Below are 22,896 nucleotides of genomic sequence, written 5' to 3'. Positions count from 1 at the left end.
CGGCACTGCTAGTCTGAGATTGAGCTGAACCCTCGGATGTGCACCAGTACCGTCACCAGCACTGGGATTGAGCTGGTACCGTCCCCAGCACTGCTAGTGTGGGTTGGGATAGAATCCACAGGGTGAGAACTGGTACCGTCCCGGCACTGCTAGTCTGAGATTGAGCTGAACCCTCAGGGTGTGGACCGGTACCGTCACCAGCACTGGGATTGAGCTGGTACCGTCCCCAGCACTGCTAGTGTGGGTTGGGATAGAATCCACAGGGTGAGAACTGGTACCGTCCCGGCACTGCTAGTCTGAGATTGAGCTGAACCCTCAGGGTGTGGACCGGTACCGTCCCCAGCACTGCTAGAGTGGGATGGGATAAAGTCCACAGGAGGTGGATCGATACCGTTCCGGCACTGCTGGTTGCCAGAGCTGTGGAAGGAGTAAGCGTGTTATTATAAGGGGATAGTCTGGATTAGTGGATGGCATTTGGTCAGCGTTGCCCGGCTCACCTCGCTCTCTGGCACACACCCAGGACCCTGAATAAGAAGAGCAAAGCCTCAGAAATGCCTCCAGTACCCATCTAAGTGGTTTCAGAGCCCCCCGTTTGCTATAGGACAGCTCTAGTGGTGATAATCGCTGGCTCGTTATGACATGATGCCAGCTTCCATACCAATCTGAGGGCATGTTTCTCAGAGTAACGTGAAGGTAGCGCGAATCCTTTACAAACTCAGACCATCTATCTGCTTGCCACTGTCACTTCAGTATTTTCAGATCTCATCTCATTTTTGGCCTAATACATATTTAGTAGATTTCCACTTGTGCGAGATGAAGGCCAGGACCTTTTCTTGTGCCTGCATCCCTGGGGACTTTTAATTTTCACATTTTGGCTGTTCTGCCCTATGTGCCGTCTGTATCAGAGCTTTGGCTTCTGATGACGTTCAGCACAGCAATATTCTGATTTACTCGGCTCAGGACGATGGGTGTGGCTTGCAAAACCCATTGGGGGGGAGGGTGAATTGCAGGTGGAGCCTGGTATACACAATGCATGAAAACAGCACAGACAGCTGAAGAGCAGATCTTCATCAGAGCCCCGTGCAGGCGTCACACTGATACACACACAAAGCATAAATACAGCATGGACAGCTGAGGGTTGGCTCTGTATCAGAGGGCTCGTGCAACGCCCTGATGAACATCAAGCATGAAAACAGCACAGACAGCTGAAGAGCACGATCAGGGGGAGAGATTTTAAAGAAATAGGTGTGCTCATAAAATTTGAAATGCTCTTGGCTGCATAAAATGTGTGAAATCTTGGAAATAATGTCAGACTTGCAGCAAAAGAGGAAGCAGTGGAGAGAGGGGGGCGGGATGAGTAGGATACTGAGTGTTGAGCTGCTGCACAGCATGGGCCTCTCTTCTTTTGCAGACGGGAACTCCCCCCCCCCCCCCCCCCCGTGCCTCCCAGCCCATGTCTCACTCCCTCCTCTCATTTGCAGGCCCCCAGCCCTGCGCCATGTGCGCTGCGCAGGCAGGCAGTTGCTCGCAGGGTGACTTGTATTTCATACTGACGGAGATATCTGCCACCGGGGCGCTGCGCCCCCTGAAGGCCGGGACGCTGTGCCGCATCAGTGAAGCGGATTACCTGCAGAGGTTCAGCGTTGAGTCGCCGTGCCCGTTACCCCTGAAGGTTACGCTGCTGGAGGATGGGTCACGGAAAGAGGTGGACGTGAACAGCCTGCAGCCCCTGAGAAAGCAGCAGGCCGCGCTCTTGCTGGCTGTCCCCAACGTCGCCGAGAGACTGAACTGCTTCCTGCAGAGGACGGCCCTGGAGGATGCCATGCAGGCCAGTGTGGGCCAGCAGGTCCTGGTGTCGCTCGAGCAGAAGGTGGTCCCGGGTATTATTCACTATATTGGGAAGATTGATGCTTGCCACGTGCTGCCTGCCGTGTACTTCGGAGTGGAGTTACAGGTAAGGTGCGGAGTCACGGATTCCGGGTGGGTCTCAGCTTAAGAAACTGGCAGTAAAGGAGCGAGCAAGGCCAAAATGATAGTGAACAGTGACGGATTCAGTGCAGTCACTTTATCCCCCTGTGCCTCAGTTCTAATCCCAGTTCCCTGTGTGTACCCGGATCAGTCCAGACTCCTGGGTTTTGCCTCCCCACCAGCAGATGGAGACAGAGAAGTTTTGACTGACTCTGCCCTACACCCTGAGGTGCCACCTACAGTCCATCAGTATTTCTCTGTCTCCAGCAGATGGTGGAGGTGCAAATCCCTACAGTCCAGAGTTAGTGGGGGAAAAAAAAAAGTAGAAAAAGGGACATTAGTTTTAGTGACCGATAGGGTAGTTAGTTTTTTTCCTTTGTCTTAAAAAAAAAAAGTGAAGAGGAGTTGTTGGAGCCTCCCAGGGGTTTGGCAGGTCCCGTGGGGGCCATCCCTGCTGCTTTCGATAGTCAACCACCAAATCCTTCTATCCCGGCTATCAGAGATAGGCATCTCCGGCACAGTACTTTCGTGGTTCACCTCCTATCTCTCCAACAGAGAATACCTGGTCAAAATTGACACCTCAGAATCCCCTCGCATCCCCCTCGGGCAAGGCGTCCCCCAAGGATCCTCCCTATCCTCAACCCTCTTTATCATCTATCTCCTCCCTCTCTGCTATCTTCTTTCTGACCTAGTTCTTAATTTCTTCCTGTATGCGGATGATGTCTAGATCCTCATCCCCATTCAAAAAACCCTCAAAGACACCCTGCATTTCTGGGAATCCTGCCTAGCTTCCATCAACGTCCTTTTAGCCAACCTCCAACTTGCACTTAACACAACCAAAACGGAAATCCTCCTCATATCCAACAATCCTGAAATCACTTCGCAGATCACATCCAACACGCTCACCCCCACCCACCCCCCCCTGCCTTCTGTAAGAGACCTAGGTGTTGTCTTAGATCAACGCCTCAATTTTCAACCCCATATCAAATCTCTACTAAAAGGAGGTTTCTATAAACTCCATATCCTCAAAAAACTTAAACCCCTCCTTCACGCTCAGGACTTCCGTCTAGTTTTGCAGTCTACCATTCTATCTAAATTAGATTACTGCAACTCCCTTCTCCTAGGCCTCCCTTACTCTACAATTAAACCTCTACAAATCCTGCAGAACTCCATGGCTAGAATCATCACTGACACACGCAAAAGAGAACACATCTCCCCAGTATTAAAAGATCTGCACTGGCTCCCCATCCCTTTCCGGATAAAATACAAAACCCCTCACCGTTCTTCATAATGCGCTCTACAAAAACAATCCTGCGTGGCTCAAGGAAATGCCGCGTTTCCGTACCTCCAATCGTCCATCCAGAGCCACCCTCGCAGGAACCCTACACATTCCACCCCCTCAAAACTGCACACCTCTCCCTTACCAGAGAAAGAGCATTTACCATAGCTGGCCCTACACTATGGAATTCACTCCACATGTCTCTCCACCTTGAACCCTCCTTACCCCACTTCAAAAAAGGCATCAAAACCTGACTTTTCTTACAGGCCTACCCTGATGCCAATCAAACCTAAACCCCTTCATTGCTTCCAGCCCTGCTACCCTCTAATAATTATGCATCTTAAGGAAACGTCTATATAATCATTGAAATGTTATTGCCTTAATATTTTGAATATAGTTCCTATCTATATTGAATGCCAATAAAACTGAAATGCTCATTATCTCCCATGACCCCCTCACCATCTCATCAAGCTCCTCTCGATCAGTAAACTCAGATACCATGTTCTCACCTGACGTCAGAGATCTTGGAGCCTGGCTAGACAACAATCTAAACCTAAAAAAGTTTATAAACACTGCCACAAAGGACTGCTTTTACAAACTGCAAGTCCTCAGAAAGCTAAAACCCCTCCTTCACTTCTCTGACTTCCGGCTAGTACTCCAATCCATCATACTATCTAAGCTCGATTATTGCAACTCCCTTCTACTCGGACTCCCCACAAATACTATCAAACCCTTACAAATGGTACAGAACACCGCCGCCAGAATCCTCACAAACTCTAACAAAAGAGAACATATCACTCCAATCCTTCGCAACCTACACTGGCTTCCTATTAAACACAGGATCCTCTATAAAGTGCTCACAATCGTTCACAAAGCAACACACAAACTTGCTCCTATCATGTTAAGCACTCAACTTCAACCTCATACATCTTCCAGACCCATCAGAAGCGCTTACAAAGGCACACTGCATGCCCCGCCGGTAAAATCATCATTGAGCAAACAAGCGCTATCTTCAGCAGGCCCCCACCAATGGAACGCGCTCCCCCCAGATCTAAGACTAGAACCATGTCATCAGGAGTTAAAAAAAAAAAGCTAAAAACCTGGCTTTTCCGCCAAGCCTTCCCAGACACTTAATGCTGCCTAGATGCGATGATAAACCCAAATTATGGGACACCTCATGGAGTTGCACTATTATGATTTTTTAACTGTACTACACCTCTGGGTATAGGGTAGAGTCAGTCATAACTTCTCTGTCTCCATCTCCTGGTGGGGAGGCAAAACTCAGGAGTCTGGACTGATCCGTGGTACTACAGGAACAAAAATTAGCAGGTAAGAACCAATTTTCCTCTCTGTCACTGACTCTCTGTGTGACCCTGGGTGAGGCACTTTATCTCCTTGTGCCTCAGTTCTAATCCCAGCTCTGTCACTGACTCTCTGTGTGACCCTGGGTGAGTCACTGTATCTCCCTGTGCCTCAGTTCCAATCTCAGCTCTATCACTGACTCTCTGTGTGACCCTGGGTGAGTCACTTTATCCCCCTGTGCCTCAGTTCTAATCCCAGCTCTGTTATTGACTGTGTGACCCTGGGTGAGTCACTGTATCTTGCCTGTGTTCTATCACTGAGTCTGTGGGATCCTGGCTTTTTTACATTTATATCTGCAATTAGATAAGAGAAAGAAAGAATGTTGTTTCTATTGAAGCCATCTTTGGCTGGAATGGGAAGTTTCTCCCCTGGCGAGAAACACGTTTGCATATTTCCAGAGAATCAGTCCTTGAATGTTCTGATTGATATTATGAACCTTGGTTCCTCAGATTTGAACCTGGGATTGAAGCTTTCCCAGCAGGCGTTACTGTAACATTTAGAAGACCAGCGTTTCCCTCCCTGGTGTATACAGAGCTTGTGAAGATGCCCTCTGCTTATCGCAGACTGTGATGGCCTTATCACGATGCCCTCTGCTTATTGCAGACTGTGATGACCTTATCACGATGTTCTCTGCCCATCATGCCCATATTGGGGACTCTCTTTGCTTATCACAGACTGTAACAGTCCTATGATGACACTTTCTGCTTATCACAGACCGTGAAGGCCCTATGATGGTGCTGGCTTAGTATCACGGAACGTGAAAGCCCTGTGACGACGCCTTGTGACGATGCTCTTCTACTTACCTCGCAGGGCCCTGGAGAAGGCCGGGGTCGGAGTGATGGTTCCTACGGTGGTGTCCGGCACTTCAAGTGTGAGAAGAATTGTGGTATTTTCCTGCCCTTTGACAAGCTGCAGTTTGTGCATGGCACAGAGAGGCGACAGAAGAAGGAGGCGGCGCCTTCACAGACCGAGCACGCTCTGCCCGTGAGACCCGGGGAGAAGGTCAGCTACTATGTGTGTGACGTGCTCCAGCAGGGTACCGCAATGATAATAGACACAGAGGGCCCCCAGTGGATGGTGGAGGTGTCCCCGGTAAGTCTACATCTGCCTATGCTGATGATGCCTGCTAGAAAGTTCAGGGGTGGGGTCAGCTGATGAGCTTTGGTGGATCCAAGGCAGCCTGGGTTTACCCAGTGGTGGAAAAAAGCTGAGCAGTCAGCCAAATATTTAGGAGCCAGGAAAAATATGATTTTTTTCCCCCCTTATAATTGACTTTTGTTTCTGTTAACATGATTCTGGGTAAGAGTGGGACAGACAGGTAGGTCTCGCCTGTCTCTTGATTGTTGTTATTGCTCTCAGGATGAAGGCTCTAAAGACGATCTTGTGAAGATCCCGATGGATGCCATCATTAAGGAAGAGTTCTTGCCTTCGGGTATGTTTAACCTTACAAAACTCCTGGCGGTTGAAAACGAGGCATGACCTGCAGGGCAGGAAGCACACTTCTGAGCCCCTTGTGCTGCCAGCACAGCTCTATGCAGGGTCGTTAGGGTAGCAAGTGATACCCCTCCTTTTTGTAAGAGCATCCTTATTAACAGAGTCTCCTTAGCTAGTTATCCTATAAAGTGGCTCAGCTCGTCGCCCTGTACCCTCCTCTCCTATCATCGGAGCCGATTCTTGCTGGTTCTCTCCTGCCCGTGGCTACCAGGACTTGGAGAATAGCCTGCCTGAATGCTGACACAGAGGACCCACTTAAAGATGCCCAGATGTCCTGCTCTGTTCTTCCCAAGATGTAGGAAACGGCAGTATCTGGGAATCTTGCACATGACAGGAAATTTGGGGGGAGGAGCACCTGATATACCAGGAGACGACAGGACAAAATGGTGTTATCAAAGACCACATATTGTGAATCAGATTGTTATAGACAGACCAACATAGAAGCAGACAGGGGTGGGATTAGGGTTAGAGACCATGCTGATTCTGGGCAGGGAGAGCATAACGCGTAGGGGCACCGATGATACGGACAAGGGATTGGGTTAGGGATAGTAGGTACTAGTGATCCTGAACCAGGGTGGGCGTAGGGCACGTCTGATACCGGGCTGGGGGAGGAGGATACTGAGCAGTGGAATTTATTTATTTATTTAACATTTTTCTATACCGACCTTCAAGGAAGAGTACCATATCAGGTCGGTTTACATCGAACAGGGGATAGATACATATAACATGAGGAACAACTTTTGATAATCCGAGGAAGCAAAAACGTAAGGAAGTAAAAAGTAAAAAAGTTACATTAAAACAAGGATAATGAACTTGGAAGCTGATTCAGCTGGAAGAAGAAAGGTCTTAAGAGAGTATTAAATTAAGTTAAAACAGTGAATCATGTCCGAGTCTGGTCTCGAGCCAATTAACTTATTAAATTAGATAATTAGCAAATGAGGAGAATGATGGTGGGGTGAAGTTTCCTATTCATGAAAGGATAAGTTATCTAGTGAGAGTCTGATGGATCAGGGAAGGCTTGTATGAACAGCCAAGTTTTCAGTTTTTTCTTAAATGTTAGCAAGCAAGGTTCCAGTCTGAGTTCTGAGGGGAGGTTGTTCCAGATGGCTGGTCCTGCTGTAGAAAAAGCTCGGTCCCTGGTCGAAATGAGTCGTGTGGTTTTAGTTGGCGGGGCTTGTAGTGCTCCTTTGTAGGTTTCTCTCATTGGTCTGTTCGAGGTATGGAGTTTGAATGGGAATTCGAGGTCGAGATGGAGGATATTATGAATAGATTTGTGAATTAAAGTTAGAGATTTGTGTAGAATCCTATGATTGACTGGTAACCAGTGTAGGTTTCGGAGGATGGGCGTAATATGGTCACTCCGTTTGGTGCTTGTCAAAATTCTAGCTGCGGCGTTCTGAATCATCTGCAAGGGCTTGGTTGTTGAGCTAGGTAGGCCTGTGTAGAGAGCGCTGCAGTAATCTATTTTGGCAAATATCAAGGATTGAAGGACAGTCCTAAAGTCATGGAAATATAGGAGAGGTTTGAGTCTTAATATAGGAGGTTTGAGTCTTAATATAGGTTTGAGTCTTAATATAGGAGAGGTTTGAGTCTTGGAAGGATTATGCTTTCAGCTGGTACTGAGTGGGGAGGGGGCATGGTTTGGGATACTGTCATTTTTGGCCAGCGGGGAGGGAGAGAGCAGCTGGAGGGACCTTTTGTTCAGTGACAGAGTTGGGAAGGAGAATCCCGCTGTTTGAGGGAATTAATGTAACAGCGTTGGGAGGGCAGGAGGGTAGGGTCGCTACTTTGTAGTGGTGTGGTGAACTCTTTATTTTGGAGATCAGAAGGGAGAAGGAGCTGTTATGGGGACAGAGGTGTTTTGTTTTGTTTTTCCTAACATTGACACAGTTGGGAAGGGAGTGTGTCTGGACAAAATTAAGTCTGCTGTTGTAGGGGCAGGATAGGTGGTTAGTGCTGAAAATCAGAGCTAGCCACCTAACTTTCTCTCCTCAACATAACCCCAGCCTTCCCAGAATTTATAGATCCCTTTGAATATTGACCTCCATAACATCTATACTAAAGTATATTTGTTAAACTGACGATAGAGCAGCTTTTATAGTAGATTGTGGTGTACAGCCGACTGTCGCTCAGAAGCGCATGCTTCAGATGGAAGTATCTGCCCTGGATATTGGCAAAACAGGGAAGTTATAATATCCCGCTAGAGAAGTTGTGGTAAGTAAAGGCCGGTGGATTTAAATGAAGGGCACACAGATATGCATGACTCCACATCTGCTAATAAGCAGGTTATGAACACAGGTAAAAATACAAATAAAAAAAACCCCCACACTTTAAATTGCCTGGATGCAAATGATAGAAGTTTGAGAAATAAGATTGGAGAGTTTGAATGTATGGTGAATTAAGATGTTGACATAATAGGCATCTCAGAGACCGGGTGGAAGGAGGATAATCAATGGGACACTGATACCAGGGTATTAAAGGATGGAATAGAGTCAAGCATGAGAAAAGTCCTGCAGGAAACAAACTGCACCCTGAAATCTTTAGAGATGGAGAAATTCCATTAGTGATGAAGAAGGGTGTAGTGGGTGGGGGTGTACTACCCTCCGCTTGGCCAAGATGAAGAATTAGACAGTGAAATACTAACAGAAATTAAAAAGGCAAATAAAACTAGCAACACAATTATAATGGGAGATTTCAGTTTCTCCAGTACTGATTGGATAAATGTCTGATCAGGATATGCTAGGAAGGTAAAGTTTCTAGATGTGATGAATGCCTGCTTTATGGAGCAGCTGGCCCTGGAGCCGACGAGAGGGGAAGCTATGTTAAATCTTGCCTTTAGTGGCATGCAAGACCCTGGTGCATGTGATAATTGTGGTGGGGCCATTTAGCAATAGTGATCATTAAGTAAATTTACAGCAGAAGCTATTTTTCTGCCTTTTCTGACCAGTCAGCTTTGAAGTGGTTGACCACTCATGAAAGGTGGAATATTAAAAAAAAACAAAAAACAACCCCTAGTAATTTTACATTGCCTTGTAAAAATCTTCACACATGTATGTGTGGCACAAAACAAACATAGCACATCACCATGCTAACACCATCCCTATAGTAAAGCATGATGGTGGCAGCATTATGTTGTGGGGATGACTTGCAGCAGCAGGGATATGGGAGGCTTGAGAAGATCGAGGGAAAGACAGATGGTGCAAAGTAAGACAGATCCTAGAGGAAAATCTGTACCAATCTGCCATAGACAGGAGACTGGAAGAAGATTCAGCTTTCAGCATGGCAGTCATCCTAAGCACAGAGGAAAAGCAACAACAGGAACGGCTCAGCAAAAAGAAATTGAAGGTCCTTGAGCGGACCAATCATAGCCCTGACCCAAATCCTTTAGAAAATCTGTGGCAAGTCTTGAAGAGTTCAGTCTAGCAAACCTGAAAGAGTTTGAGCTCTTCTACCTCGAAGAAAGGTCAAAAATGGCACAATCCCACTATGCAAAGTTGGTAGACATTTATCCAAAATGACTCTCGGCTGTTACTGTTTCGAAAGGGGCTTCCATCAATCCTAATCCAATTTTTTTTCTTAATTACTTTTTGAATATTTCTTTAATTGTTTAATTATGAAAATGCAGAGTATGTTGTTTAGATCAGTGAAACAAACTCCTATCATAATGCATGTTGATTTGTATTTTTTAGAAAAATGTACAAGGTTGAAGACTTTTACAAGGCACTGTATCTTTAAAATGATAAAATGAGGAAATCAGAAAAAAACTAAAAGGAGTAGCTACAGAAATTGTGTGCATTGAGCATGGAGGTGGTTTCAAAACACCATATTGGAAGCCCAGATAAAATGTATTCCATGTACTAAAAAAGATGAAAAGAAGACAATGGTAAAATGGTGAGGTGAAAAAGGCAATTAAAGCCAAAGGACATCTTTCAAAAAATGGAAAGCAGATTCAAATGAGGAAAACAAGAAAGACCATAAGCAATGGAAGTTAGGTGTAAACAGTAATAAGGCAGGCCAAGGGAGAATTTGAAAATAAACTTGCCAGAGAGGCAAAAACTACTAATATAAACATTTTCAAGTACATTCGAAGCAAGAAGCCTGTGAGAGAATCAGTTGGATGATTAGATTATCAAGGAATAAAACAGATGCTCAGGGGAGGACAAGGAAATAGAGAAAGTAAATTAATTCCTTGCTTTGGTCTGTAGTGAGCAAGATGTTGGGGAGATACCCACACCAAAAATGTTCTTTGATGGTGATGATTCAGAAGAATTGAAGCAAATCACTGTGAAACCAGAAGATGAAGTAGAGCAAATTGACAAACTAAAGTGTAGCAGATCATCAGGGCCGGATGGTATTTAACCCAGAGTTCTGAAAGATTTCAAATCTGTTTCTAGTGTTTTTTAATCATAAGAACATAAGAACATGCCATACTGGGTCAGACCAAGGATCCATCAAGCCCAGCATCCTGTTTCCAACAGTGGCCAATCCAGGCCATAAGAACCTGGCAAGAACCTGGATTGCCAGGCCATAAGAAGCTGGCAATCCATTATTAAAAACAGCTTTGGCTCCTAAAGACTGGAGAGTGGCCAATGTAATCCCAATTTTTTAAAAAGGTTCCAGAACTGATCCAGGAAACTATAGACCAGTGACCCTGATGTTAGTACTGGGCAAAATGGTAGAAGCTATTCTTAAAAACAATATTATTGGCCATGCGGATTGGCTTAATGAGGAAAGGCCAACATGAATTTAGCAAAAGGGAAGTCTCACCTTACCAATCTAATAGATTCGTTTGAAGGTGTAAATAAATGTGGATAAGAATGGAGTTGGTCGTTGCAGTGTATCTGGATTTTCAAAAGGTATTTGTGAGAGACTTCTCAGTAAACTGAAAAAGTAACAGGGTAGAAGGCAGTGTTCTGTTGTGGATTGGTAACTGGTGAAAAGGAAAGGAAAGTAGGCCTAAAGGGTCAGTTTTCTCAGTGGAGAAAGGTAAACAGTGGAGTGCCCCCGGGATCTGTACTGAGACCGGTGCTTTTTAACACATTTGTAAATGATCTGGGAAAGGGAACAACGAGTGAAGAGATCAGATCTGCAGATGACAACAAAATTATTCAAAGCTGCTAAAACGCAAGTGAATTGTGAGGAATCACAGAAGGAGCTCGCGAGGCTTGGGGACAGGGTATCTGAATGGCAGAAGAAATGTAATGCGGGCAAAGCGATGCACACAGGGAAAAATAATTCCGATTTATAGGTGTACAATGCGGAGTTCCATAATAGGCGTCACGCCCCCCCTCTCTCCCCGTACCCAACACCAAAAAGGGTGTTGGCGTCATTGTGGACAACCCGGTGACATCTTCAACTCAGTGTGGCGGCAGTCAAAAAAAGCCAAAAAAAATGTTAGGAATGATTTGGGGAAAAAAATGGAGAATAAAATGGAAAATATCATATTGCTTCTGTATCGGATCCATGGTGTGACTGCACCTGAGGACTGTGCATTTCTGCTCGCCCCCATCTCAAAAAAGACGGAGCAGAACTAGAGAAGGTGCAGAGGAGGGCAAAAAAAGGGGACGGAAGTGCTCCCTTATGAAGAAAGGTTAAACGGGTTAGGGTTCGTCAGCTTGCGGGAAGAGATGACTGAGGAGGGGTTTTATAGAGGTTTATAAAGTCAGGAGTGGGATGGGACAGTTACTGATCCTTTCAAACAGTAGTAGGGGTAAGTGAGAGCGGATTTAATACAAATCGTAAAAAGTATTGTTTTACTCAAAGCACAGTCAGTCTGTGGAAATGGTAAAGGGGTCCGGCATGGCTGGATTTAAAAGTGGTTTGGACAAGTTCCTGGAGGAAAAGTACCCGAACCATCATTAGCCAGGTAGACTTGGAAAGCCATTGCTTAACCCTGGAAGAGAGCAACAAGAAATAGATCCTACCTTTTTGGGATCTTCCAGTTTCTTGTGACCTAGACTGACCACTGTTGGAGACAGGATGCCGGGCTCGATGGATCTTGGTCCCATTCAGCATGGCGCTGCGTCTTATGCCCTGCAGAGATCACCCTGCCACCTAGAACTCAAGCATTAGTTAATAACCTGATTGGGTCCCTCCGGTGCTGCTCGTCCCTGCCCCTCATTTTCCTCTGTTGGTTCTGCAGTGCTGGAATCAGATGGCGGTCTGGAGCTTGAGAAGAAGGACACCGGTGCCAGGGATCAGGATGTGGGCAGTGCCAGACTGCGAGGCCTGAGCGTGAACTCTATGGTGCAGCTCATGCTGACGAAAGAAAGCTCAGTCTCCGGCATCATTCGCTGGATCGGGTACCTGCCCACCAGCACATCCCTTATGGCGGGAGTGGAGCTGGTAAGTAGGCACTGGCCCAGAACAGGGGTGTTTCCTAGGAATCACGGGACACATCAAAAGCTCTGCCGACTGCGGCCTGGTATAAGATAAGTACATCAAATATCATCAAATCTTATTAGATTTTTGTTGTACTTTTTGTTTGATCTATTGTTATTAATATGTAAAATATTTGTATGTTTTAATTCAGTCCAACCTGAAGGACTAAAAGTTGCATGTGGTGAAATATTTTAAATAAATAAAATACTCTGCTTTGTCAAAAACAGCACAGAGCGGATTACATGTAAAAAGAAACAAACAAAAAACCATAACAAAGATAGGGGTCACGTGATGTGGATTTGTTAAGGGTTGTACTGCTGGTGCACACATCCTTAAATTAGTTACTGCAATTGCCTACTGTATATATCATTCGGTTCCCTCAATAGCAGTGAGCTGTGATTTGGAGAAAGCCTTCGATCGGGTATCTTGGCACCTTTCTCTCTCTTTTCTGTCCTCAAGCACTTTGGCTTTCAAGGCGAAATAATTAAGCACATTTCTCTTCTATACGACAACCCGACGTCCCAACGGACAACAACGGAGGTAAATCTACTGCCTTCACCCTTCACAGGGGTGTTAGTCAAGGATGCCCGTTATCCCTCTTACTTTATTTACTGTCTGTAGACCCATTGCTACGTAGGATGTTAAAGATACTTCCTTTAAAATTGCTGCCTTTGTGGACGAAGTATTAGTTTTTCTCTCAACCCCCTATAACTTGCTGACTGAAGTCCTAGCCCTTCAGGATTCCTTTGGAAATTTTTCAGGCCTCAAGATTAATAGGGACAAGTCAGAAGCTATGGAGGTATATGGTAACATCAAAGCCAGCCGGGGGCCCGAATTTCCAGTCCGCTGGGTCAACTCGAACATGAATCCAAATTCATGAGGCAGCTGAGCAGATTTACAAAATTAATGTAGGTTCGATCCTTCAGAAAGTGAAGATCTGTTTAAACCCATGGTCCCAACTCCCTCTTTCTCTGACTGGAAGGATCCCCTTAAATAAAGGTGGTGGAACGTCCTACCTTTTGCAGATGCTTCCTATCCGCTTGAAAAGGTCAGACCTACTGGAGATCAATAGAAACTTCAGGCAGTTTATATGGAATGGGAAAAAGGCTGGATTATCCTTGGTCCATAGGCATAAAACTATAGCAGGCGGAGGTTTAAACTGTTCTAACCACCAAAAACACAACCTTGTTTGTATGTTAAGGCACATCAGAGATTGGTTATTGGGGAGTTCTCATTTTCCCCCCATATCATATCTGCAGAGATGGTTTGGGAATCAGTGCTTATCCTCGTTGCTACAGCTTAGATGCTCATCAAATTCCCTTTGAATCCAGGCATTATTTACTCATCTCTTCTTGCAGAAAGGCCTGGCACCATTTATGTAAAACCTTGGGCTTCTCTAGGAAACGTTCTCCTTTTCTGACCTTATGTGGGAATCCTCAATTCTTACCTGGTGTAGAGAAGGGAATTCTTGCAGCCTGGGCTAAGAAAGGTTTAACCCATGTGTCTCATATGTTTCCTTGTAATTCCATCCCTACTACACAGCTTTCAAGAATTGCAAACGATATATGCATTAGCACGTTCTGACCAAGGTGAGACGTTATTTAAACTCATCAGGTCTTATCCACTTTCCACTAAGCCAAATGTTGCAGCTAGAGGAACTTTTTCTGGGGAAGCGAGCTGATAAACCTTCTTGTGCCAGGTTCTCAAAGACACTTAGAACTTTTGAAAAGAAAGCTGACTTCTCTGAAATTCTCGTGCGATTACAGTGTCTTCTGAAGATACACATTATTGCTTTGAAAATATAGCACTTATTACTGAAAATGATGCTCTCAGGGAATTGCAATATAAGTTCTTCTGGCAATTGTACTACTCACAGGAGAGAGCTTTTCAGGCTAAATTATGCTCCTCGCCAAAATGTCTTAAGTGTGAAGCCCCCGTCGGTGACTTTATACACGGTTTCCGGTCCTGTCCGAGCATCATGCCGTTCTGGAAAGTAATCGGAAACCATTGTTCTTCCCTATTCGAGGTTACTCTCTCTGATAACCCTAGAACATGGTTATTTAGATTGTATAATAACGGGTCAAATGTTACTCGTAAATGTCAAAAATCCTTTTTAGACAAAGCACGTTTGATGGCTAAGAAAACAATCCTGTCAGGATGGCTCGGAAAGGAGCCTCCCTGTATGAAACCATGGGACAATAGAATGATCAAAATGTTAACCTTTGAATACATGGCAGCCAAATCCCTGTCCCCATCTAACCAATTTTCAAAATTTGGCTCCCCTCTATCACTCGACAGCGTCAGGAGGTCAAGGAGACCACAGCCTCTTTGTGTTCTTGAAGAGTTTACAAAGATTCCTGTATCTTTCTTTACAATCTTCATATAGATGGGAATTCCCATTCCCGTTGGCTAATTGTCTTCCTCTTACCCTTATCAGCAAACTCCTATTCCCTGTACGTACCAGGATCAGTCCAGGACACCTGGGTTGTGACTCCGCACCAGTAGATGGAGACAGACTAAAACTTGTGGGCGGAGCCTTATATGCCCCTGTGCCAGTCACAGCCCCTCAGTCTTACTCTGTCTCCAGTAGATGGTGCAGGTCCAGTCACAGCCCTGCCTGACCTGATTCTGGTTGTTTGTCAGGTTTGATTTTTTGAGTTAGTTTTTGGTTAGGTCTGATTTTTTGAGCTAATTTGGGTTTTCTTTTTAATTCTTTCCCGGTTGCCCTGCCTCCCAGGGGAGTTGAGAGGTCCTGAGGGGACTACCCTCCCCCGGTTGAGGCCGCTGCCAGGGTTGAGGACCCGGCTGAGCTAGTGGCAGCGTCAGGGGTGACACCAGGGAGCCTGGTTCACTCACCCCTGCAGTAATAAGGGCTTTTCAGAACCAGGGACAGCGTTTTTTTCTTTGTAAAAAAAAAAAAAAAAAAAGGGTTTTACTTTTGTTTTTGCGGCTCTCTGTTGCCTGGCGTCGCCGCTCCGTTTTAGTCGGTGGGGGGGCGTCGTTGGCAGGGGGGAGGTCGCCGAATTGCGCCGTTTTGCTTTTTTTGAATTTTTTAATTTTTGTGGTAATTTTTCGGCGCGGCCCCGTTTTTCTTCCCATGTTTTCGCCGGCATGCCGCGTGCTGCACAGTGCAGGGCCTGCGGCTCGGCGCGCGCGCGCGTCTCTCTAGGGACAGCCTTTGTTCAGCCTGCGTCCCGGGTGATGAGGGACCCTCGGTAGCGCCGCGGGGGGCTCATTCCCGGGTCACGCGTTCGCCGTCGCGCGGTGGTAGCTCCGCTGACAGGCCTAAGGAACTTTTCCCCGGTTAGTGCGGGAGTGGCGGCCATCTTGGCCACCGGCCGGGAAATTTCGCGGGAAACGGTGGGGGCCTCTTCCTTTCCTCCCGCGCTTTCCCCGCAGCGTGTCACGGCGGGGGAGGTTCCCTCGGAGGGGCTTCGGTCCCGGGGGGCTTCCGAGAGTGATTCTTCGGATTCTGGTGAATTTTCGGAGGATTTTGCGCTGTTACTGCGCAAAGTCCTCAGATACAAGCGCAGCAGATGCATCCGGGGGAATGGCTCGCGTGCGGCCGACCACGGGTCCCCTCTACGGAAAAAGAAAGCCAGGAAGGGCGCGGAGATCGCCCACGGTGCGTCCCGGGGGAAGCGGCCTCCCAGGGGGGTGCCGCAAGAATCGGATCCCGAGGATTCCCCTGGGGATGATACGGAGTCCTCCGAGGAGCCCCTGACGGGGGCCGGGAAGGCAGCAGTGGATGGTACTGCACAGCCCATTGCAGAGAAAGCTGCACAGGCTGCAGAAGGGGGCGACCCCAAGGTGGTGCGGCTATTCCTCAGAGAGGAACTGGCACCTCTCATCCCGGCCATTCTCCAAGAATTGGGAATTGAAGCTCCTCCGGTGGTGGTCCGCCAGGAGGCGAATATGGATCCTGTTCTGCTCGGCCTCACAGGACCGGCGGTCGCCTTCCCTTTTCATTTCTCGTCCACGGATATCCTTTTCAAGGAATGGGATACTCCGGAGTTAGGTTTGAAAGTCAGCAAGGCCATGGATAAACTCTATCCTTTACCGGAGGAGGCGCTGGAGCTCCTCCGACTCCCAAAGGTGGATTCGGCGGTGTCCGCTGTCACGAAGAGGTCTACCATCCCTGTCACAGGAGCGACGGCCCTCCGGGATATTCAAGACCGAAAGTTGGAGGTACAGCTCAAAAAGATTTTTGAGGTTTCCGCCCTGGGAGTGCGGGCTGCCATTTGCACGAACTTCGCTATGCGAGCGAGTCTGCGCTGGGCCCAGGTACTGCAGGCGAATGCGGGTCTCTCTCCGGAGGAGGCTTCCCAAGCAGACAAGTTGGAAGCTGCTATCGCATATGGGGCCGATGTGCTCCATGATCTTTTACGCACTTCAGCTAGGTCCATGGTGGCAGCGGTGTCGGCACGCCGTCTCCTTTGGCTGCGCAACTGGGCAGCGGATGGTTTGTCCAAGGCTCACCTCGGGGCATTGCCCTTCAAAGGGAAATTGCTGTTTGGTAAGGAGTTAGATGACTTGATGGTTTCCCTGGGTGAGAACCGAGCGTTTAGGCTGCCAGAGGATAGGACCCGGTCGCGCTCTTCGTTTTCCGGCAGAGCCCGTTTCCGGCGTCCCTGGAAGTCCAGGCCGCAAAGATCCACCGGACCCTCGTATAGGCCGGCCTCTTCTCGAAACACTCACTGGCAGCAGTCCTTTCGGGGCAAACGCTTTGGCAGGCAAGGAGGAGCCCCGTCGGGTGCGGGTTCCAAGCCTTCGCAATGAAGTTCGGCCGGCCCATCCCTCGTTGCGCCCTCAGCACGCTGTTCCAAACGTGGGGGCGCGTCTATCCTTATTTCTCGAGGAATGGGCCAGCATGACATCGGATCAGTGGGTCCTCGATGTGATAAGACACGGCTACGAGTTAGATTTTGCTCACATCCCAGCGGACAAGTTCCTGGTCTCGCCTTGCAAGGATCCCAGGAAGAAGGCGGCGGTGCTAGACACCATCCGAAGACTAGAAAGCTTGGGGGCCATCTCTCCAGTTCCGGCCGATCAGTACGGCAAAGGCCGGTACTCCATTTACTTCATAGTTCCCAAGAAGGACGGCACTTTCCGACCCATACTGGATCTGAAAGGAGTCAACAGATGCCTTCGGGTCCCTCACTTCAAGATGGAAACCATTCGTTCGGTGATCGCGTCAGTGCGGCCAGGCGAATTCCTTGCGTCACTAGATCTCACAGAAGCATACCTTCATGTGGGCATCCAACCAGCGTTCCAGCGGTTCCTGCGGTTTTGCATTCTGGGAAGACACTTCCAGTTCCGGGCTCTTCCGTTCGGCCTGGCGACAGCACCTCGGACATTCACGAAAGTGATGGTGGTAGTGGCGGCGCACTTACGTCGGGAAGGCCTCCTGGTTCATCCTTACCTCGACGATTGGCTGATTCGGGCGAAGTCAGAGAACCTGTGTCGGCAAGCGGTAGCCAGGGTGCTACAATTCTTGCAGTCCCTGGGCTGGGTGGTCAACTACAACAAGAGTCACCTGGAACCCACTCAGTCCTTGGGGAGTACCTTGGAGCCGTTTTCGACACAAAACGGGGCAGAGTGATTCTCTCTCAGGATCGGATATGCAAACTACAGTCTCAGGTGTGACGTCTTTTGTCTCAGCACCGTCCGCGAGTCTGCGATTACCTGACAGTTCTCGGATCTATGGTCTCCACGCTGGCGTTAGTCCCTTGGGCGTTCGCTCACCTGCGGCCACTGCAGTCTTCATTGTTGTCCCGCTGGAAACCGATTTCAGAGGAATATTATCTTCCACTGCCTCTCGAGAGTCAGGTGCGCTCCAGCCTGGGCTGGTGGCTGGATTCCAAACATCTCTCCTGCGGAGTATCTCTTCTTCTTCCCAACTGGACAGTGGTGACCACGGATGCCAGTCTTTCCGGTTGGGGTGCAGTTTGCCAAGGGAAATCGGTTCAGGGTCTGTGGTCAGAAGATCAGACTCGGTGGTCTATCAACCGCCTAGAGTTCAGGGCGGTCCGTCTGGCATTGCAAGCTTTTCTACCCCTTCTACGAGGAAAGGCGATCCGAGTATTGTCGGACAACGCTACCACCGTGGCTTACATCAATCGCCAGGGCGGGACGAAAAGCCCTCAAGTAGCGGAGGAAGCGCGTTCCTTGATGACCTGGGCAGAGCGGCATCTCAGCGATCTCGCTGCGTCTCACATAGCAGGAGCCGACAATGTCCAGGCGGATTTCCTCAGCCGACACCACCTGGATCCCGGAGAGTGGGAGCTAGCGGAAGAAGCGTTTCTTCTCATTTGCAGGACTTGGGGAACGCCCCACATGGACCTGATGGCCACGTGGAACAACTCAAAGGCTCCGAGATTTTTCAGTCGACGCCGAGAAAGAGGAGCAGAAGGGGTCGACGCGTTAGCACTTCCCTGGCCGGCGGAGGTGCTACTGTATGTGTTCCCACCGTGGCCCATGATCGGCAAGATACTGCGGCGCATAGAATTGCACCCGTCCGACGTGATCTTGGTGGCGCCGGAGTGGCCGCGCCGTCCGTGGTTTGCGGACCTGGTCCAGTTGTCGGTGGCGGCACCCCTTCGTCTACAGGGGTTTCCGGGGCTCCTTCGTCAGGGTCCCATCTGTTTGGAGGATGCGGATCACTTCTGTCTCGCGGCATGGCTTTTGAGAGGTATCGGTTGAAGCAAAAAGGTTACTCGGACGCGGTAGTTGCCACGTTGCTGAGATCCAGGAAACAGTCTACGTCTCTGGCTTATGTTCGAGTCTGGGTAGTCTTTGAGGAATGGTGCGTGGAGCGGGGTCTTAATCCCACTTCCGCTGCTATTCCCGATATTTTGGCTTTTCTCCAGGCCGGGCTGGCCAAAGGCTTAGCGTGCAGTTCCCTACGGGTCCAAGTCGCGGCGCTTGGTTGTTTGCGTGGTAAGATTCAGGGAGTCTCCCTGGCTCTCCACCCGGATATCTCCCGTTTCCTTCGGGGGGCGAAACACCTCCGTCCTCCTTTGCGGCTCCCTTGTCCTTCTTGGAACCTCAACTGGGTGCTCTCGTCCTTATGCTCAGCTCCTTTTGAGCCTCTGAAGCGTTCTACGATCAAAGATCTCACGTTAAAGACTGTATTCCTGGTAGCCATTGCTTCGGCTCGCCGGGTTTCTGAGTTGCAAGCTTTGTCCTGCAGAGAGCCCTTCTTGCGCTTTTCCGATTCAGGGGTTTCCTTGCGGACCGTTCCCTCTTTCTTGCCTAAGGTCGTATCACCTTTTCATTTGAATCAATCGGTTGAACTTCCCGCTTTCGCGGTTGGGGAATCTTCCGACCCGAAGTTGAAGGATTTGAGAAAACTAGATGTGCGGAGGTCTATTCTTCGCTATCTAGAGGTCACAAATTCTTTTCGATTAACGGATCATCTGTTTGTGTTGACGTCGGGTCCGAAGAAAGGTTCTGCAGCGTCCCGCACAACGATCGCCCGTTGGCTCAAGGAGGCCATTGGTTCCGCGTACATTCTGCGCGGTAAAACACCGCCAGTGGGTCTTCGAGCTCATTCGACGAGATCTCATGCTGCGTCTTGGGCAGAATCTTCTCAGGTGTCGCCTCAAGAGATTTGCAGGGCGGCTACCTGGAAATCGTTGCATACCTTCATTAAACATTACCGATTGGATGTTCAAGCTACTGATGCTGGGGGATTTGGAGAGAGGGTACTCCGAGCGGGACTCTCTGCTTCCCACCCTCGATAACTTAGCTCTGGTACATCCCAGGTGTCCTGGACTGATCCTGGTACGTACAGGGAAAGGAAAATTAGTTTCTTACCTGATAATTTTCGTTCCTGTAGTACCAAGGATCAGTCCAGGATCCCGCCCGCAGTGTGGCGCTATAGTAATGGAGAGTCCGCTCATTGTTGTTTTTTAATACGCTGACCCCTTGTTTTGTTCGCTCTCCCGGTTGGGGAGTCTGTTTTTCCTGTAGGGGTGTTGGAGTTATTTTACTTAGTAAGTTTCTATGGTTAGCTATGTTGGCTTTTGGATTTTTCTACTTTGACATTACGTATGACTGAGGGGCTGTGACTGGCACAGGGGCTTATATATGGCTCCGCCCACAAGTTTTAATCTGTCTCCATCTACTGGTGCGGAGTCACAACCCAGGTGTCCTGGACTGATCCTTGGTACTACAGGAACGAAAATTATCAGGTAAGAAACTAATTTTCCTTTAACACTGGGGAGGGGGAGGTGGCGAGAGGGGAGGGTAATAATTGAAAAGGATAGAAAACGTATGGATATTTTTTTAATGGGTTTACAGTATGTATGGTTTTCACTGTATTTTTTCAATTATTGTTGTACTGTTAAAATCTAATAGAGATTAAAGAAAAAAAACCATAACAAGGAATAAATTAAAAATGCAAGTCAATAATAAAAGCATACATTATAAATCCTAACAGTGACAGTAAAGAGTTATCAGAGCTTCATTAATATACAAATCTGCAGGGACCTTCATTTTCACTTTTTATTTTTCCTGTGAATTATCTGGGTTTATTATAACAAAAACAAAAAAAAAAACAGGAGAAGATCAGTGGGGAAAAAATACTTTTTCTGGGTAAATATCAGAAGCCAAGAGAGTTAAAAGTTCCTGTTCATACCGGGATCAGTCCAGACTCCTGGGATTATGCTTCCCTTCCAGCAGATAGAGACAGAGAAAGTTGTACTGGCATATAACCCGGAGTGCCACCTGCAGTCGCTCAGTATATGTCTGTCTCCAGCAGATGGTAGAGGTGCAATCCCCGCAGTCTGGAAAAAAAAAAAGGAGAAGAGAACAAAGATTTTTTGTTAGATCCCTTCCCTGGAGGTTGATGGACCCTGGTGGGGCTATCCCTCCTGGAGGTGAGGGAAATGAGCAGAGGGTCAGGGACCCTTCTCTGACTCGGCATTTCTCTGCCGGTGGGGGGAGGGGGGATGATTAGCTGGTAGAGCCAGCTCCCTCCCCCCAAGAGAACAGGTGCAATCCAGAAGCTTTAGAGCTGGGAAGTACCCTTTTTCTGTCCTTCCTCTGTCCGATTAAAGATTACAAAACAAAAAAAAAAAAGACGGCATAATTGCAGGCAGGAGAAGAGGTGCTGTACAGTATGGGTACTAGCGGTCAGGAAGGCTGCGTTTGGTGCTGCTCAGAGGGGAGTTCTCAGGCGGCAGGCGATACTTTAGTTCCCTGCGCATGGCAGCAGTTCTGCTTTGGGACTCACGGTCGGGCCTTGTTGCAAGCAGAGCAGCATTTGGCTGGTAACGGCGCGTGGCAGTGCATGCTGCTTGTGCGGAGATGCACGCGCACAGTTGTACCGCACTGGACTGTGTTCCAGCTGCCTCTCTGGTGGAGAGGGCTGGTCGGGGCCATCAAGCTCCGTGTTGAAGTGACAACTGAAACAGTACTCTGGTGCGGGAGCGCCTTTGAACTCAGCCGCCCCTCCCTCGCTGAGCGCGAGAAAGGCAGCCATATTTTCGGGTGCTGATGGCTTGCCTGGGCTGTTTTGGGGGAGTGAAGACCTTCCTCCCCCATTGTCTCTGGTGGGGCGAGACTCTGTTCCCTGTAAAACATAAGAATATGCCATACTGGGTCAGACAGAGAGTCCATCAAGCCCAGCATCCTGTTTCCAACAGTGGCCAATCCAGGCCATAAGAACCTGGCAAGTACCCAAAAACTAAGTCTATTCCATGTTACTGTTGCTAGTAATAGCAGTGGCTATTTTCTAAGTCAGCTTAATTAATAGCAGGTAATGGACTTCTCCTCCAAGAACTTATCCAATCCTTTTTTAAACACAGCTACACTAACTCCACTAACCACATCCTCTGGCAACAAATTCCAGAGTTTAATTGTGCGTTGAGTGAAAAAGAATTTTCTCGATTAGTTTTAAATGTGCCACCCCTCGGGGTGGTCCAGCGAAGGCCTTCCCTTTTCACAAGTTGGTCAAAAAGCTGATGGTCCGGGAGTGGGACACTCCTGAGATGGGCCTTAAGGTTGGGCGTCAATGGCTAAGCTGTACCCATTGCCGGAGGACACCTCGAGTTGTTGGCACTTCCTAAGGTGGATGCATTGGTGTCTGCGGTCACTAAGAAGATCACCATTCCTGTAACAGGCTCAGCAGCGCTGAAAGTTATGTAAGACAGAAAGTTGGAGATTCATCTCAAGAATTTTGAGGTCTCTGTCCTTGGCATTCTTGCTGCAGTGTGCAGTATTATCATACAGAGGGCTAGTTTACACTGGGTACAGCAGTTACAGATTACTAGACCACTATCTCCATCTGAGGCTAAGTAAGTGGACTGCCTGGAGACAGCAGCGGCCTATGTTGCAGACATATTGTATGATCTTTTCAGAATGTCCTCCAGGATGACTGTGATGTCGGCCAGAAGACTCCTCTGGTT

General features: G+C 48.1%; 1 protein-coding gene across 3 annotated transcripts in view; it reads left to right on the top strand.

Moving 5' to 3' along the window:
* LOC115085780 (ubiquitin carboxyl-terminal hydrolase CYLD-like) overlaps positions 1–22,896 on the top strand; it is an 89,377-nt gene that overhangs the window by 3,960 nt on the left and 62,521 nt on the right. For all 3 annotated transcript variants that reach the window (XM_029592184.1, XM_029592185.1, XM_029592183.1), the window contains 4 exons: positions 1,482–1,954; positions 5,420–5,701; positions 5,969–6,041; positions 12,246–12,448. In XM_029592184.1, coding sequence (XP_029448044.1) covers positions 1,499–1,954; positions 5,420–5,701; positions 5,969–6,041; positions 12,246–12,448 — 1,014 coding nt within the window. In that variant the 5' untranslated portion in view covers positions 1,482–1,498. The remainder of the gene's footprint in view (positions 1–1,481; positions 1,955–5,419; positions 5,702–5,968; positions 6,042–12,245; positions 12,449–22,896) is intronic.

Source organism: Rhinatrema bivittatum, chromosome 2, assembly GCF_901001135.1.
Source record: "Rhinatrema bivittatum chromosome 2, aRhiBiv1.1, whole genome shotgun sequence".
NCBI classification, from domain to species: domain Eukaryota; kingdom Metazoa; phylum Chordata; class Amphibia; order Gymnophiona; family Rhinatrematidae; genus Rhinatrema; species Rhinatrema bivittatum.
The sequence above is the reverse complement of the archived record's forward strand: the minus strand, read 5'-3'. Positions and strand labels throughout refer to the sequence as shown.